Source organism: Mercurialis annua, linkage group LG5 (genome assembly GCF_937616625.2).
Source record: "Mercurialis annua linkage group LG5, ddMerAnnu1.2, whole genome shotgun sequence".
In the NCBI taxonomy this organism is placed as follows: domain Eukaryota; kingdom Viridiplantae; phylum Streptophyta; class Magnoliopsida; order Malpighiales; family Euphorbiaceae; genus Mercurialis; species Mercurialis annua.
The window spans coordinates 53,603,712-53,623,123 of NC_065574.1; the positions used below are offsets into that span (position 1 = coordinate 53,603,712).

At 25.4% G+C, this 19,412-nt stretch overlaps 1 protein-coding gene across 1 annotated transcript; it reads right to left on the minus strand.

Moving 5' to 3' along the window:
- Nucleotides 1-14,772: 14,772 nt before the first annotated feature.
- LOC126680448 (glucan endo-1,3-beta-glucosidase 4-like) lies at nucleotides 14,773-17,215 on the minus strand. The gene is made up of 7 exons (XM_050375565.2): nucleotides 17,068-17,215; nucleotides 16,965-16,993; nucleotides 16,308-16,542; nucleotides 16,185-16,211; nucleotides 15,612-15,640; nucleotides 15,024-15,258; nucleotides 14,773-14,942 (listed from the first exon to the last, which is right to left on the minus strand). The coding sequence occupies exons 1-7, from the start codon at nucleotides 17,198-17,200 to the stop codon at nucleotides 14,917-14,919; spliced, it is 714 nt and encodes a 237-aa protein (XP_050231522.2). The 5' UTR covers nucleotides 17,201-17,215; the 3' UTR covers nucleotides 14,773-14,916.
- Between the last annotated feature and the right edge of the window lie 2,197 nt (nucleotides 17,216-19,412).

The window sequence follows — 19,412 nt, forward strand, 5'->3', positions numbered from 1 at the left end:
AAATTTGGGGGAAATTTGTTTAGTTTATTGGGATGCGTGCATTTGTTGAGGCAGGGGAGAGTCAAATGCGGAGAATATGGACCGTAGGATGGGTTTTGGTGTGGGGCTTTGGGAACCCTTCCCGTGTATTGCGGGATGGGATTAGAGCCGTTGGATGAGGGAGCACGCGTGAATATGGAGCAGTGGTGGGACCACTGGGTTTGACGAAATTTGGTTATCGTGGGATTGAAAATGAAATCGACTCTTCTTGCTTAAGCTTTTGTTTTTCACCGTCTTTGGTGTAATAGTAAAAAGTTAAAAACATTAATGTACAATTTAGATTTCATATTTGACTTTAAACTTAGACTTACAGATAGTATTAATAAACTTCTGATTTAAGCTGTACTAATTTAATCCACCAACTTGTAAGTGATAGTCAAACAGTATAAATTTAATTTTATGTTAATTTACGAGTAAATTTATTTTCTTTATCAATTTGCTTCATTTTCATACCAGACTCATCATGTGTGATTTACTTCTGATAATATTTATTTCATAATTAATTTTAGCACTTTAAACTGATAAATATTTTTTTATGTATCAGCTCCTTCGACTTGTCAATTTTTTTATCAATTCGATCAAATTAATATTTACAAGAAGTTTTAATCACATAAAATTAAACCTCTCAACTAATTTTTAATATAAATTAACTTAAACTTAAATAAAAAGTATATTATAATAATTAATTAAAGTCATATTATTTAATTTTAATCTAATTTATACATAAAACCGATTAATTTATAATTATTTGTAACCAATATTTTATAAGAATATAATTTGATAAATAAATTAAAAATCGATTATATGTGTAGATATTATCCTAATTTTAATATTTTTTTATTATACTTTTTTAAAAAATATTTATAAGTATTAATATAATTTTTTTATTAAGTTTATACTAATTGATAAAAATTAACAAGTTGACGGGGTTAATTAATAAAAAAAAATTGTTGTAATTGACGACAACATACAAATATCTAAAAGAATGTACACGTCATTATTGAAGGTGACTCACACACGCTGAGTTCGGGTGTGAAAATGAGGCAAATAGATAAAAGATGAAAAATTTGAAAATAAATTGATAATAAAATTTACAATGTGCTAATTGAACATTGTTTTGACGGAGCAAGTTGCCATTTAAATTTTTTTCTTCAAACTGATAATAAATAATATAAAAAAAATAAATGGTATTTTCATTAAACATATTTATATTCTCCAAAATTATAATCTTCCTCCTCAAAATTTTGATTTTTTCCAATAAATTTACTCTAAGTTTAGAGCTCTCAATATTTTAATAAGTTTTATGTTATTATTTTAATTTAATAGCGGTCAATTTTTTGTTGTATTTGAATATTCACGACCAAAAACTAATGAATTATATTTTGGATAAACCTTGAAAGCCCTCACAATCGCCAGCCAATATATTTTTCTTCCACTCTTTCTTTTCGTTCATGGTTCAATATTTTGAAGTCCTTTATAATGTATTTATGTATTTCAATTTAAGATAATAAAACTTTGGCTTAATTCCTTAAAAAACCCCCACCTTGTATTTTTTTTTCGTTTATACCCTGACCTTGTAAAAACACCATTTGTACCCAATTTTGAGTTTTTATGTTTCATCTCTACCCAAAAGCATTAAATTGTACTCTTTTCATTTGAAAAAAAGTTTAAACGAACGAGGCTTGTACTCTTTTAGCTCGTCCAATTTGTTTTTATATTTATTCGAGCTTCATATTCAAAATTTTAAACGAACGAGGCTTGTTACTTTTTCAGTGAAGTACATCCATGAAATAAAAGCAAATTTGACAATAGAAAATTCAACTATGTAAATGATCCACGATCTTTGATCTCAGGTGTTTCACGTCGTTAAAAAATTAAGATGGCAGATATTTTACGCATCGATTTGTTGAAGCAGTTCAATAAAAAGTTGGCTATGGAGATTTTGTACGATTAGAAATTCATATTGACAGAAAGAGGATTTTTTTTTGAAATTTTTTATGTTCTTCTATTTTATAAGATGAAGTGTTACATGTATTGTATCGCTTTAAAAATTTTAGAATTTGATTTACTAGGATGTACTTCCTTCTATATTGAATAAAATTTTCTCTTTAAAAACAATATATTTTTATCTTGTCGTTACTCATACCGATGTGGACGACATGTGATATTAACTAACAATCTAATTTTAATTTTTTATGACGTTAAATTCAAAAAACAATCCTATCTAAATTTAATAAGATGTCACATGTTCACATCAGTGAAAATAACAGTTAAATGAAAATGGGATCTAAGCCATTTTTAGTAATTAAGTGTCAATTAAAAATAAAATAAAAATAAATTTAAAACTCTAAACAAATATGAGAATAATATATATATATATATATATATATATATATATATATATATATATATATATATATATATACTCTCACCGTCCTATAAAGATAGGCAAAACTTTTATTTTAGATATCCTAAAATATAGACCGAATTTCTATTTTAGTTTAGTTAGTTTAGTTGAAATGTCAACTTTGTCCTTCATTAATTATAACCACTTATATCATATTTTCCCGGTCACATTAATTATCACTTAATCCAATGACAAAACTAAGAACAAATTTAGATTATGAGCATTTATTTACAATTTTAACAACAATTGATGTTTTTAAAGTATAAAATTAAAAATATTTAAAATACTTAGATAATTAAATTGTGGGTATAATAGGAAGTTACTTAAAAATAACTAATCTAACTTCTACTTTCTAATCCCACGTAAATCAAACTTGGTCTATTTTTATGGGAAGTAGGGAGTAACTTAATAAATTATATCTTTGATTTAATTAAAATAATAAATTAATTAATTAAATTTTGATTGATTAACCATTATGTAAAATTTGATATTTGAAGGGACACTATACCTATTTTTTGTCCAAAAATAAAATTTAATTTAATGAAATAAACCGAGTTTCAATTCTAATCACGATATTGGGACTAGAAATCACATTAAACCTTCTAAGGGGTTTTCAGCTACTAAAAGCCACTCACAACTCTGGAAAAAAAATAGTAGATCCAACTAAATGAGTATAAAATTATAACTATAAATAATTATTAAAAATCGCAGATCTATAACAATCTAAAAATTAAATTTAGTTGCAAACATTTAGATCTGTAAATATTACTTTTCCACTCGCCGAAAATATATAATATATCTCTTAAGATGCCGAGAGAGATGATGAATATGGCGGGAAAACCATATTGTTTATACAAAATTAAAAAATTCAAAAGGTTAGAAGTTCAAAATAACTAAAAAGTTTATAAGCTTTGAAAGTCAAAAGCTCAAAAAAATTAAAAAGATGTTGAATCCCAAGTACATAAATCTACAAAAGCAAAGTTTCCAAATTTAGCACGTTGCAGAGACGGGTTTTTTGTTGTTGAAGTTAATGGAGAATATTATAGTTGGAGAACATGGAAAGGTCAAAAGAAGTGGGTATCTGACGGTTTTTAAAAAACACATTTTAAAAGAAGAAGAAAAAGACGATAATTGTAAATTCCAGCAAAATCAATTAAAAACTCAAAAACTATCAAAGAGAAAAAAATGTTAACATCTTAGTTATGTGAATTCATATGTATTGTAATCTACAATTTTCGTATTTCAATATTTGTTTTTCGACATTATTTTCAATCGTAGTTTTAATTATAGTGTCAATTTATGTTTTTCAATTACAGAAGCTCTCTTTTAATTTTAAACAATATCTGTAGTTTGTTTAAAATCCTTTAATTTCTTTTATTTCTTAAAAATTGCAATAATCGCTTGATTTTAAGCTTAAAATCTATAATTTAGGTATAACCTCCTGACACAGTCATACACAAACACCATCAACCGTTTCTTATATACACATAAAGAAGAACCAGGACCAAAGAGAACCCATTTAGGGTAGCTAAAATTGAAAAACCTACAAAACCGAATATAAATTAAGATTTGTGGTATAAAACACCACTTATTTGTTGCAATTTAAGGAATATTAAGGGTGGAAAAATTGTTTTTGGCTAAAGGATGGCAAAACCCATCTCCCATAAGGAAGCAAAGATGCGGCTAGGGTTTTCTAATGAGGTGTGCAATAGATTTTAGAAAGAGAGAAAATTTAAAAGAAAAAAATGTGATATATCTATATCTATACTATATATAAAAGCACGGATGGGGGGGGACAGGCAAATTTACGGAATAGTCATTTTTAACTTATTACTAAATAAAGGCATTATGGTCATTAGTTAATTGATTATTTAATTAATTAATAAAAATATATTATAAGTAGAGTCCTAATTAAAACACAATTATTTGATATATTGGCTAATACAAATCTCTCTTCCTAAAATATTTGCTGAGACTGATTTTTTTTAAGGAAAGAACAAAAACTAAACACTTACCTATTTAAATATTGGAGTTGGACTAGAATAGGAAATTGATTTGGATAAATATTGGAAACCGATTTTCGCACTCCAAAATTGATGCCTGCACTCCATAATTTCTTAAGATAGACCATAATATCCTTAAATTCTTATTCCTTTTCTCTCCATTTGATGTACTCTCCCGATATATTTATTGCAATTGATTTGGTACAATTTGACAAAATATATATTTTACCTCTTGTACTTAATTTATTTTGGGTAAATACCTCTTGTACTTAATTACTTTCAATTTTAGAATATATATATATAAAAAAGTAAATCTCTTCATAAAATAGATATCGATTATATTTTAAAATATTTACACTAAATGCCTATAGTTTTAATATATATACATCTACATCCTTTTATTTTATTTATGATCAAATAAATTTTTTATCTAATTTTTTTTATTAGTATTATCTTAAATATTGTTGAATTAATTTTGACTAGCTTCATTTTCAAAATAAAATATTTGGTCCAACAATAATTATAATTTATTTTATATGTTCATATTTTTTATGAAATCAGTGTAAATTTATTTTAAAACTAAAATTTATATATACATATATATATATATATATATATGTATATATATATATAAACAATAAAATTTACCAGATATTATTATAGTTAAAAACATAAACATATTATTAAAAAACATATATCTACAAATTAAATAAGGTTAATTATTTAAAATTTGTAATTTTTTAAAACGAAATCAATGTAATTGAAGTTTTACCACACTAAAATTGTATTTCAACATTTTTGTTTTATACGTTATTATCAATATGTTATTAATATCATATTAACAAATTTCATTATTGAATGAGTGATATATATTATAATAAAATAATTATATGAATAATATTAAAATTAATTGAATTCATTTTGAAAGCCATGATTAAATAAATCAAATAGGGAGACTTACTTTTGGTAAAATAAGTTACAATTGTTCCTTCTTTGTATTATAAGAGTTTTAAAAAATTTAAAAAATGAAGTTTATTCGCATTAATTAGGCGTTTATTTTTTGTTATAGAACTTACTTTTTGCGGAAATAAAATTGTAGAGATAACTTTCAATATCTTTTAATTAAACTCACCGAATAGCCAAACAAACTCAATTGTTTAAAGAATGGACAATTAACTTCAACAATTATGGTAAAAAAAATATTTTAGTATTAGTACTTAAATTTCAATTTCTCCAAATTTTGTAGAAAAAAATGAGAATTTTCCGTAATAATTCTGATTAACATAAGATACTAATAAAGATCTTATGATATATTAAAAGAAGTGGAGTAGAAAGAAGATGATACAAATTGAAATAGAAAGAAATGGAGCAGAAGAGAGGGAGAAGAAATATGAGGGTGGAAAATATTTAGTATACATCTACCGGAAAAAATAGTGAATATGAAGCTTCATGGGCATTATGGACGGGTTAAGAAATTTTGGAATGTAGAAATTAATTTGTGGAGTGCAAAAATCGCTACCCTAAATATTTAAAGACCAATGGAAACCCTGACAATTTAAAAACTAATTGAAAAGAGTTTTAACCATTCAGAATGTTTTTCGCATTTTTATTCAACAAAACAATACTTTGACTTTTAGATTAATTATAGTAGAGTAAATAACATGGATTAAGGGGAAAAGAGTTTTAAAGACAATTGTATCAAAAAATAATAATTTGACGAAAATAAATAATTACTTTATTGATATATTTGTTTTGAATGTATAAAATTAGTTAAAATAATAGTTTATAACCATACGATCTAAATTATAAAGAGATGATTTTAAAGTCAATTCAATTACCTAATTTTTCAATTATTATATATATTCTGCTTAGTAGAGTTTTTTTTTTTCTTTTTAAATTTAATGTTAAGAAATGTAAAATAATAACAAAGAAAACATAAAAGAATGCAATAGTGCACATATAATTCAAATTCAAGTAAAAATTAATTATGATAAATGTTTAATAAATAAATTTAAAGATATTAGTTGTAATATGATAAAAGTAATAATAAATTAATATTATTTTATTTTTTCAAATAAAATATTTTGTATCTTAAAAGTAAATTAAAAATGATATTAATAATAATATTATATGATGATTATCAAATACTTTTTTAAATCACTAATTACTAGAAATTATATTATTATTGTCATATCACATTACGAGCCACGTGCATAGCACGTAAAGCAATACTAGTTATATATAAAAGTACGGATGGGGGGGACAGGCAAATTTACTGAATAATCCTTTTCAGTTTACTACTAAATGAATGTTTTATAGTCGTTAATTAATTAGTTATTTAATTAATCACTGTTGTAATTAAAGTCCTAATTAGAATAGGTAGCTAAATTATCTCCAATTTAGTTTTTAGTATGTAAAAAATTACTAAATTGTCTACAAATTAGTAGGAATACCTATCTTTTAGTTTGATTGAACTACAAATTAAAATACTGTATTTGGTCAATATATTATTATTTAAATTTCTATCTTATTATTTTTAAAGATATTATTAATAAAATTAAGTTAATTATTTAATTATGGTTATTATAAAATCAAAACAAGAATAAATTCAGTATGGAAAAAAATTTAATAACCGAGTATATATATTTATTTTTACAAAAATTCTTAACTAATTTACTATTAATTATAAATAATAAATTGATATAATTATAATAAATTTACTAATGTATGTTCATTGACGAGTTACATTACGAGCCACGTGCATAGCACGTAATGTGAAACTAGTCAATAAAACATTCTAAAAATATTTTTTGTGCTAATTAATTGGAATAGATGATGGAGATAATATGTGGCTAGAGTTTTATTTTTGTAAGTGTTTTTAAAACAAACAAAAAATACTAAGTGAATTAACTATGAAGTTGGTGAACTTGAATTTTATTTGAAGGTTTGACTTAATGGCTATGTAATTCAATAATCAATATGCATGAGGTCAGGGTTCTTATTAGCTTTGATTTTTTGTCAAGCTGTAGTTTATCTCAGTTAAAAAATATATATTAATTTTTATTTATTTGCTAACAATTAATATAGAGTAAATTTATTTTTGATCGAAAAGAAAAAACTTAAACATTAAAATTACAACTTCTTTTATTAATGTACTTACATAATTAGTGACTCAGTGGATGCTCATAGGAGTGTGCATTCGGTTTGCACCGAATTAATTTTTTTTTTGAAAATCAAACGAAATTAAAATTTTAAAGGAAAAAAAGTTTCAACCGAACAGCCAGTTCAGTTCGGTCAATTATTTCGGCTCGGTTCACATGTAACACAGTCTAAAAAAATTTATGCTAAAAAACGAACCAAACCAATTAACCTACAATTTTAAACCGATCAATCTAAATTTGTCAGTTTGATTCGGTTTTTCAATTTCAGTTCGGTTTTACACATCTCTAAATGCTGGGCAACTTTTGTTGGAACTGTGCCGATTGGTTGTTAAACAATAGTATTAGATGCACCTTCATCGGCATCTTAGTGCCGCCGGAGCTATGTAATTACTTTTGAAAAGTTAGAATCCGAATCTACCAATTGCCACTAGTAACCAATTGCATGCGTGTGGCTGCATCTCCTAGCTACTCACAAAAATTAGTAATTTATTTAGTTTAATTATATCTTTTAAGCAACATATTATGGCCTACTGCTTAAACTTTTCAATGGTGAATTTATTTTATCTTATGTATGTACACACGTGCAACACTTCATAGTTGCTAATCACTCAGGGATCACTAGAATGTTTCTGATAATAACCAAATTAATCGACCAAGCTAAACCGAAATTTTAAACAACAAAATTGGCGCATTTAAATTTTTATTGAAGTGTTATCTCCAAATTTTATTTAAATTGTCAAGCGAAGAAGAATCTCTTAATTTATTATTCGGTAGTTATTTTGATAACAAAAATAACCATAATATAGAATTTTTGTTTTTTTGTCAAATAACATAGAGTTTATAATTAAATAAAAAAATATTTAGCTGTTTTAATGGCTTTTGTTTTTTTAATATGTGTAGAAAATAATAAGGAGACTTCTTAAATGGAACGAAAAGAGTAGAAATTAATAATCAGATTTGGCTATTAGACATGTAAACATAATATTTTATTTGCCTTACTAAATTCAATCTTTTCTTTCTTATTTAAACCATGATATCATTGATCAAAAGTTGTTATAATGATGATGATGAATATTGTTAGGAGTGTGACTATCAATAGTCGATACAACCTTACTAATTTCAAAACTAATTTAATTAACTTGGAAAATTAAGGCAAAAACTTTACATTGTCAAAAATAATTATAGCCTAGCGGTGATTTTTTTTCCTTTTTTTTTAATGATCCATGGCATTACTTTAATCAGCCCCAATATAGCTTTATCCGTAGCAGGGGTGAGCAAATATGACGACCCACCAAACCGATAATTTTTTATCGGTTTGGTTGGATTATAAATTTGAGTCCAGTCAGTTTGATTTTGATAAAAAAATTGGTTCTCCGCTAATAGTTTGGTTTGGAATGTTTGTTATTTAAATTAATTGAACCGATCAAATAAACTGAATATCTATTTTTTTATTGAGAAAATTACAGAAAAAGTTCAAAAATCAGACCAATTTTCGTGCGGTACTTTTTGTTTCCATGGTTTACATCAATATCATTTTTATTACAATTATCTCATTAATCTTTGATTCTTTTCACCAGCACGTATTCTTTCCTAAGCCTACACCAGTCCAGTTACACCCACTCAAAATAATCTTATTTTTTCTCATCTTAATCACATCACCACCACCAAATCCTCTGCCGCTTCACTGCCACCATTCTTATTCCTTTCTATTTAATCCATTAGCTTCTCTTCTTTCTTTTCAACTACTTTCAACAATTCTTCTTCTTCTTGCAATTCCCTTTTATTCTTCAACAGAAACAAAATCCAGGTGTCTATTTTCATCTCTCTTAATTTTAAAAAAATTTCAAAGAATTTTAATGAAAGTAAATATTGCTTCATGTTTCGTGTTCTTTCTCAGGTAATTTCTCAGTTAAAGCATAACAATGGCAGTAATCAAAAAGTGTGGCGCCGGAAACAATTGGTACCTCTTTTCTTTTCTTTTATTTCAGCTTAGTATGCTATGAAATTGAAATATTTTATTAATTTCTAATTATTGCAAAATGTTTGTTAATTATCATGAGCAAGTTCAATATTGGCATTCCTTTTAATAATAGATCTATAATTATCTAATTGCCTATTTTTAATTGCAGGATATTGAATTTGTATATATAAACTGAATACTGTTTGGACAAAGAAGAGAATAATTAATTCTTTTTTTTTTCTCATTACATGTTTATTTAGATATTTAGGAGACTATTAATTTATTATAAAAAATAGTTAAACGGCGCGTAGATAGGTTAATTATCAGATTTAATACATCTACGATGCATCGTAATTTTAAATGTAATTTACATCTCCGATACATGTTTGATACATATGTGATACATTTCCGATACATATTTGATATATTTTTGAAAAAGGTTTGATATATTTTTGATACATTTTTCAATTTATTAAAGAATTACAAATTTATTATTAAAAGGAAATATTTAAACGACGCGTAGGTGAGTTAATTTTTTTTTATTTTATAAAATCTTGGATCAAAAATATGAATTAGATGTAATAAATTAGAATTTAATTAACTGATACATATTTTATATATTTTCGATACATATCCGATACATCTCAAATTAAAACTCTAAATTATTATTTTTATTTTTATTGATTTACTTGAATCGCCGACTAATTAAATTTTAAAATTATTATTTTTATCAATTTACTTGAATGAACCGACAAATTTGATCAATTCGTTTTTATATTTATACATCTACGATATATATTTGATACATCTTTGATAAATATTCGATCGTTCAAATATTTATTTTCTTATTTTTTCACGTCTTTTTTTAATAATATTGCATATATTTTTATACATATTTGATAAATAATTTGTAGTTAATAATTATCTCCGATATTTTAAATATATTTCAGATCTCATAATTAAACAATATATACATATTTGATACATATTTTTCTATATATTAGATAATTAGAGATTTATTATTTGAAAAAAATAGTTAAACGATGCGTAGATGGTTTTTATTCTTTCAAATTCTTGGATCAAGAAAATAAATTAGATGTAATAAATGAGAGTTTAATTAACCGATACATATTTGATACATTTTTGATATTTTTTGATATATCTCATATACATATTTTATACATTTATGATACATATTTAATACATCTTCGACAAATATATTTTTTTAAAAAAGAAGATCGACACGTTTGACTTGATACATCTCCGATTCATATTCGATACATCTCTAATATTTTACTTTGAATTATTTTTTTTATTTTATTTTCAATATTTTATTTTAAATTATTTTTTATTCTATTTCCTTTTCTTTTTAATCCCGCTCAAATTCAATATATCAAATAATAATTTCTCGATTAAATTATTATTTTTTGATAATTTTAATAGACCCGCTTCGGTTTAAATTTTTATTATTTAATCTTAATTCGATATTCTCGATCTTAATTTTCACGATTATGCATCGTGGCACTATACGTAATACCTTAAAAATCTAAGGTATTACTATATTTGATTTCTTTTTCGATACATATTTGATTTCTTTTTTGATATATATTCGATACATCTTCGTTACATATATTTGATATATCTCTGATATATATTTGATACATTTTTTTCAAATAGACGAACGACACATTTACTTGATACATCTCTGATATATAAATTTGATACATCTCTAATATATAAATTTGATAAATCTCAGATACATAAATTTGATAAATACATATTTTTAAATATATTTATAGATATAATTTATACATGATATATAATTTATTTATGTATCAGACCCGTGTTCGGTATGTATCAACAATGTATCCGAGAAATAATTCACAAAATTATATTTTTTTAAATTATATCATTTGTATATTTCTATATTTTAAAAATTTAATATATTTATAGTTTTAAAATTAAAATTAATATTAGTATTACTATTTTAAAGTTTAAATATTAAATAAGTATATAGAAATACTATTTTTTATTAAAAGAAAACAAGAAAAATAGATTAGTAAATGCTGGAAATGGATATCATCAAATGGTATTTTGTCTTATTTAAACAAAAACAAAAATAAATGGATAAGTTACACTTACTAATGACCCGCATATCATAATGACCCAACAAAATGACCCGCGCATCACAGTAACCAAACAAAATGACCCGCGCATAACTTATTCACGTGTTTTGGTAATATTTTGGTATTAATTGGTAAAAAAGATAAAGAATTGTTAAAAGAATGTACCGCGTGAAAAGGACATTCATTTTTGGTATATTTGTGTGATTTTCTCTTTTTTATTTTCTTTGTACTTCTATCTATTTGAACTGAACCGAGCGAATTACCGATATACAAGTATCAATAACAAAAGAGACGTGTTGATATCGTTAGATAAAATACAACGAAATAAAGTCATAAACCGAAACAATAACGACAAATAGTGAAATTAGATCAAATCTGTATTTTATATAGTGTTTCTAAATAAATTCACCATCACACTTGTATATAAGAGCAAAACCACAAATTATTTTTAAATGGGATAAATTTTTATGGTTTGATTTAAAATAAAAAAAAAACACAGGATGATCAATATATATTAAAAATAAGTCTAATGTGTAAAATTTAGACTAATTAATACTATATGTTAATATAATTTTTTATTGACTCCATAATGTAGCTTCGCCATTGCGTATGTCTTCCATGATAAACCATGGTTCAATCATGATTAAATTTTCAACCTCTAACTCTGTATACTTGATTGAATTTTCAACCTCTAACTCTGTATACTTAAGTGTGAATTCCCATAAATTCATATTTTTGTGCTTTATCGATTTTTTTTCCGATCCTCATTTCGGAAAATTCTAATCTAGACCTGATACTTGAATTTTCAATGCACCTATTCAATGAAGTGTTAGAAAAATCTAATACAATTTTCTCTCCCTTCTCGTTACTTTTTCTTTTTTTTCTCGTTTCTCTAACACCTCATTGGATAAGTTCATGAATTTTTCATAAACCAGGTTTAGGTGAGAATTTTCTATTTTAGACAATGAGGAAATATATGAATGGAGTTCGTTTTCAACATTCAACTCCTTTTCTAATTTCTAATTACTACCTAACTTTGTCATTACCATTTATAGTTCAAAGAAAGAAAAAGAAAAACAAAAGGAAAATTTCACCATTTCAAGATTAAGGGACCACTTAATCATCCATTAACAAACTTACATCAAGAAATTGATTATATAATAAACAATTAAAGTACTAGACTTTGTTCTTGATTCAATCGTTCAATCACATCAACAAGTAATTAGATAATTAGCATAGTCTAAAAAAATAATCGATGACCCTCTACCTAAACTTGACTTTATTTAATGATAGATTAATAGGTTTGTAATCTCTCCCTCCATGTTTAATTGTCTTCATTAGGGGTTTGAAAAGACTATTTTTCCAGCCAATTATAGATATGCGCATGCCAAAAGGCTACCAAAATTTTCAACCCACCAAATATGCATTAAGCTAAAATTGTTATATGCAGGTTTGACATATATATTGGGAAGCAATCATGATTTTGAAGTTGATTTTTAATTTATTAAAGATAATTAGTTAAGCAACTAAAACTATATCCCAGAGAGTTAAAAACATTATTTTAAAATTGGTGAGTAGGGACGACGGTGAAGTAGCATAAAAATAATTATCATGAAAATATAAGAAGTGGGTGAGTAGTTTGGAGACATAGTGTATTGGGTAATTAAGGAAAAATATTTGTGTGAACCTAGTTCGCCATGTAGGATTGTGAACTATCCATTAAATACATGACACGTGGCGTTATTAAATGTTGTATCCAATTAATAAATATCACATTTGTTAATGATATTTTAATTAGAATTGAATGCACTTTATTGATTGGATACAATATTTAATAACGCCACGTGTCATGTATTTAATGAATAATTTACAATCCTACATGGCGAATTAGGTTCACACAAGAATTTTTCGTAATTAAGGTTGTTGTGTGGTAGCTATTATTATAGTAGAAATTAGAACAATATGTTGGTGCATTAAGGAGCACTTGTTTGGACTTGAGTGCATATCTAAACCCAATAAATATATATGTTCTACTCATTCAGATATTTTTTTTAGAAAATTACACCAGTTATCAAAAAAATAAAAATAATTATAAAATTACATGTTGACTTTTTTTCATTTATAAAAATCTTAATAATATTTATAAAAATATAAAAAAATAATAAATAATATCAAACAAATGGTGTATACTGTGAGTATAATATCAGCATACTAATAAACTAACATTATATCAACATTATACCAAAAATATACCGACATTATACATACTGAGATTTTATTAATATTAAATAAAAATTTATCAAAATTTCATCAAACCGTATACTAAAAATTAAATTAATAATATACCAAAATTATGCCAACAGTATACCAAAAGTGTAAACATCAAAATATATTGAATTTTTTTATTATTACATCAACATTACACCACATCGCATACTAAATATTAACCTAACAATATACTAAAATTATACCAACAAATATACAAATTCTCCAGTTCATTACCAACTACAGTGAAAAGTACATATAAAAAATATATACATGTTATCAATTAGAAAATATATATAAAAATTTATAATCAATATACCAAAAATATACCAAAATTATACCAATAATAAACCAAATATTATTTTTAAATTATCTGATTTATAGTTTTAATATTCCAAAATTATACCATAATTATACCGACATTATACAAATTGTACTTTCGTAATTAATTTTTATTTTTTGGTATTTTTGTAATTAATTTTAAATCAGTCGTATTTTTATAAATAAAAAAAATTTACAGGTAATTTTGTAAATATTTTTAAAATTTTAGGTATTTTTGTTATCGTCCCTATTTTTTTTAGATCTTACTTTGATTGACAACGAAGTATTATCTCTCCCGATTAAAAAAAAGACACATTATAATTTTAAATATTTTATAAGTAATTTAATTATATATTTTTTAATTAATGTATTTATTCAAATGATCTATTATTTTATAACGGAAGAAGTAAAAATTTAGCTTATATTTTGAGACGTCCAAAATATAAATTAGACCTATTTTGACAAAATGAAAGAGAGTACAATCTTTAGATTACAAGTTAAAAAATCAGATGACTCTTTACTCATATAATTAATCTCATCAAAGTATCTCATTTGGCTATGCAAATACATGATTTATGAGTGGCTATAAGATTCTTCAGTCTGAATTTATAAAGAAAATCTCCAATTTTTTCATTTAATAATAATCGCAAATTCCATAACCTGCAACAAAATAATCATAATGCACAAATCAAATTCAATAATTGCCTTTAAAATTGAAAAATAAAAATAAAATGGACTTACTTGGATCATTTAATACAACGATGCCAGAGTTATTGAAATAGCAACTCAAATTGGTTTTATTATGAATCACATAATACATGTTCATAGCAATTGAGGCGTGGCTAAGGATATTATCTGGACTATAACAGTCACCATTTGCTTGTATTATGCTGCACTCTATTTCCCCACAAACGTAATTTATGTTTGCCAATAGCAATTCTGGGGGTGCCATTGGCTTAGCCACACACCAACCATTCTGCAAATTTGTTCATTACAAATTAGTTTTGATTAGATTTCGAACTTAAATAATTTATTTGGCTTAAATGTATCAAAAATTATTAATTTTTGCGTGTTTTTAGTATTTAACGTAATCTTTTAATTTTGACAAAAAAATACATAAACTTTAAAAAAAATAGCAATTAAAGACATCGACACCGTTTTAGATGTAAAATGGCACCATTTTAAATGTAAAATTGTATTATTTTTTTAATAAAAACACACACGTGATTTAAATTGCAAAAAATTAAAAAGTTGGCGATTTTTAGTGCATTAATTTTTTATTTTTTTTTGCATTTATTTTACTATTAGCAAAGTGTTCTTTTAACATACCGATTCGGCTGCTAATGGTTCGTTTCCTCCTGCAAATTTATTAGCACTAATGAGTTCTTGTTATTAATGATTTGAAGTAGCTATTTGGTAAATTTTTGAAAAAGTTATAGGCAAATGTATTTATCTATCACCAACTATAATTCGTTTGCCAAATAAACAATAATTTAAATTTTTATCAGTTTGATTCATTATTTTTTTGAATGGTGTCAAATATATCTATATTTAATTTGTAGCTGACATGACATGTATAATATAGATACAATTTATCTATATTATTATATATGCTAAATAAGATAAATTGTATGCAATAGATGTATAATATTGCACTATATTAACTTTAGAAGTAGTGAGTATATTTGCAAATAGGCAGAAGGTACAAAAAAACTCTCGACTTTTTAAAAGTACAAATCAGCCCTTTAGAAGTTGTAATTATATTTGCAAATATAAAAAAAATGGTGATTAAAACTATGATATAGTATTTGATAAATAAGTTATAGTTGTTGATAGACAAATAAGTCAGGATTTCTCATAGCTTAAGACGTACTATTAGGCCAGAACAATATTATAACATACCATAGTCAAAGATGCAATTACCATAACCTGCAATGGGATGTAAGAATCAATCATGGACAATAAATATATTGAAAATATTAGCTAGTTAATAATATATCAGAAATTCTGATAGAAATGACCTACTCGGATCAGAAACCGCGATAAGACCGGTGTTAGAGAAATCACAGCTTGAATCAATCCTGCCATGGGATTGATAATACTGATTCATGGCATAGGATGCCTGGTGCAATCTGCTATTCGAGCTGTAGCATGCATTTCCATTTCGTAAAGATCGGCAATCGGCATGGCTGCAGGCATAATCTAGGTTATTCTGAAGCTCAATATCAGTTGTTGTTGGCTTTGCTACACACCATGTTTTCTGCAATTATACCAATACTGTTTCGGCTTTGCTTCTCTTTTAGTTGATTAATAATACTACGAGTAAATCAATTAAAATGGCGAAATGATCCGAAAAAATCTAAAATATTTGTCGTTAACTTTTTCAAATTGAGTAAATTAAAAATGATTTTGTCTACGTGACATCCATTGAGTGATAACATATTGAAGCTAAATCCATCTAATTGAATAAGAAAAAATAAACGTAAGAATTGTGATAATTTAACGGCTGTTACGTAAATAAAATTACACTTAATTGTATCAATCAAGCTGATTACAGTTTTGAAATAATTCAAATTAGGCTATAATTAGATAAAATCAAAAAAATTGGTTAAAATTGATAAAAGCGGAGAATATTTATATTTTTGTTGGACATTACACCAATTAAAAACTGTGCAATTTTACCTGTGCTTCCACCAAAAGTGAGATTTCACCTGCCAAAACAGAAAATTATCACAGGGGAAAAAATATATTGTATCTAAAAAGTTAAATAAAACAGAGAATTTACCTGAATGGATAGATAGTAAAATAAGAAGAAATAGAATGGAGGTAGAAATTGGTAATTTAGCCATTTCTGTCAGGAGAAACATATAAAGTTTGATGTTCTTATAAGTTATATATATATATATTTTGAATTCCATACTAAGTGCAGCTTAAAATTTAATTAAATATTTCATCATCTTTATACCTAAAGTAACGATAAAGTAAAATTTGTAGTGCAACTGAGCTGAGTTAGCTAATGTTTAGTTGCTGATTAGTACAAGATTAGGTAAGTAGTTGTTAGATTCGATGATTTAATTAAGAGATTCACCGTTAATTCCATTTATTTAATTCTCGACAAGTAAAAATGAACTCGATAAGTTTCAGTGTAACATTAAATTCTAACAAAAAAAAGAGTGAAACTATTATAATTGTTCAAGAAATTACTTGTCCATTACTAAGGAGAATTGGTTCAAGTGGTAAGCGGCTTGATATCGCTTAAACAAAATTTCGTGTTCGAGTCTCGTGAATGCAGAGAACCTCCACTGACAGACTCACTTACCATGCCAGATGCGCGACGGGGGTCGGATCCGAATTAGTCAGGGCGAAACCTTAAAAATCGGATGGGCAACCAAAAAAAATACTTGTCCATTAGCCACATTTTGCAAAATTTACACACAAGTCCAAAAAAATTCATTAAGAATAGACAATGTGCTAAGTGTAACTAAAGTGCAAAAAAATTGGGTAATTAGGAGTATAGGTGAAACTCATGAAAAATGGAAGGCTTACCAAAGCTGAAGCAAGAAAGCATAAAAAAATATGAAAGAATTGAAATTGGTTTAGGCATTTTATTGAAAATTTTATATGAATTCTTGAAACAGATTTAGCAATACTAAAAAAAAAAAAGTAAACCCATCCGGAGATTTATATATTTTATCATTTTTATTCAGGAAGCTCTCATCTTGAAAAAGTTATCTTTTTAATTTTTATATATGTTAAATTTTAATTTTAATTTTTTTTTATGTTTTTCTAATTCTTCTATTTACAATTTTTTTATTCAATCACATAAAAGACATTTAAATCCGAAATTTGGCAAATAAAAAAATTGGAAAAGATAACTTCTTCGGAACACGAGTTTTCTGAATAAAAGTGATAAAATACAGGGTTTTTTTTAACAACTACCTATGTTATAGTAAAATATTCTTAAAAGTACTAGCTATACTTTCAAAATTGAAAAATACAATACCCATTTTTTTTTGCATAACTATACTTTGTTAATTATAAAAATACAATAATTCTCATATAAGGAATGTAGTTAGTTGAAAGTTAAAATTCTCCTACAAATAAGATTTTTTCAATTAAGATCTTTCCAAATAAAATCAATCAATATCTTTCCAAAATAAAACCAATTAAAGATCTTTTCAAATAAAATTAATTAATTTTTTTCCAAAATCAAATTTAAATAAAATCAAGAGTAATATTTCAAAAAAATACGGTTTGCTTAACCAACGGCATACTAACAGGTTACTAACGGTAGACTTAAAATAAATTTTGTTTAAAATGCACAATTCAGGTTTACTAAAAAATAATTAATGATATACTAAACATTACTTAGCTATAGGTTTGTCAACGGTTTACTAACGGTACATTAAAAATAAATTTATAATTTTTTTAAAAGTACATCTTATTTAAAATACACAATTCAAATTTACTAACGATTTATTCAAAAATAAAATTTATTACAAGTTTACCAACGGTTAACTCAACGTTAACTAACAGTGTACTAAAAATAAAATTATTAGTGTACCATTGGTTAACCAACAAGCCATTACAGATACATAAGTGAAAAAAATACATCAGAGGACAACCAACAGTTTATCTAAGGTCAACCATTGGTTAACCAACATCAATCTGCACTTATCAAATAAACTAAATAAATTTACATCATTGCTAATATCCTAATTAAAATAAAAAAAAAGACAACACCAGCCACCGCGTCTTCCCCCGCCTCCACAATCTTTGCCGTTTTGATTTTATTTTTATTTTTCTCTTCTTCTATCATACTTCTTGCTTTAAAAGTCTCTACGCTTTTTTTTTCTGAATCGATCGAACCGTCCTCCACGACTAGGTCCGTTTAGATCTGCGATATCTTGACGTTTTTGTCGTCTCCTTCATGGCTAGGTCGTTCAGATCTGGAATTTTTTACGCTTCTGCCGTCTCCTCCGCGGCTAGGTCCATTCAGATCTGCGATTTCTTAAAGTTTCAATCGTCTCCATTAATCAATTCTTCATTTGGGTCTAGGTGATAGAGAGAAAGGACAAGAGAAAATACAAAATTGAGAGTGTAATTGTTGCAGAAAGTTGGAGTGACGGC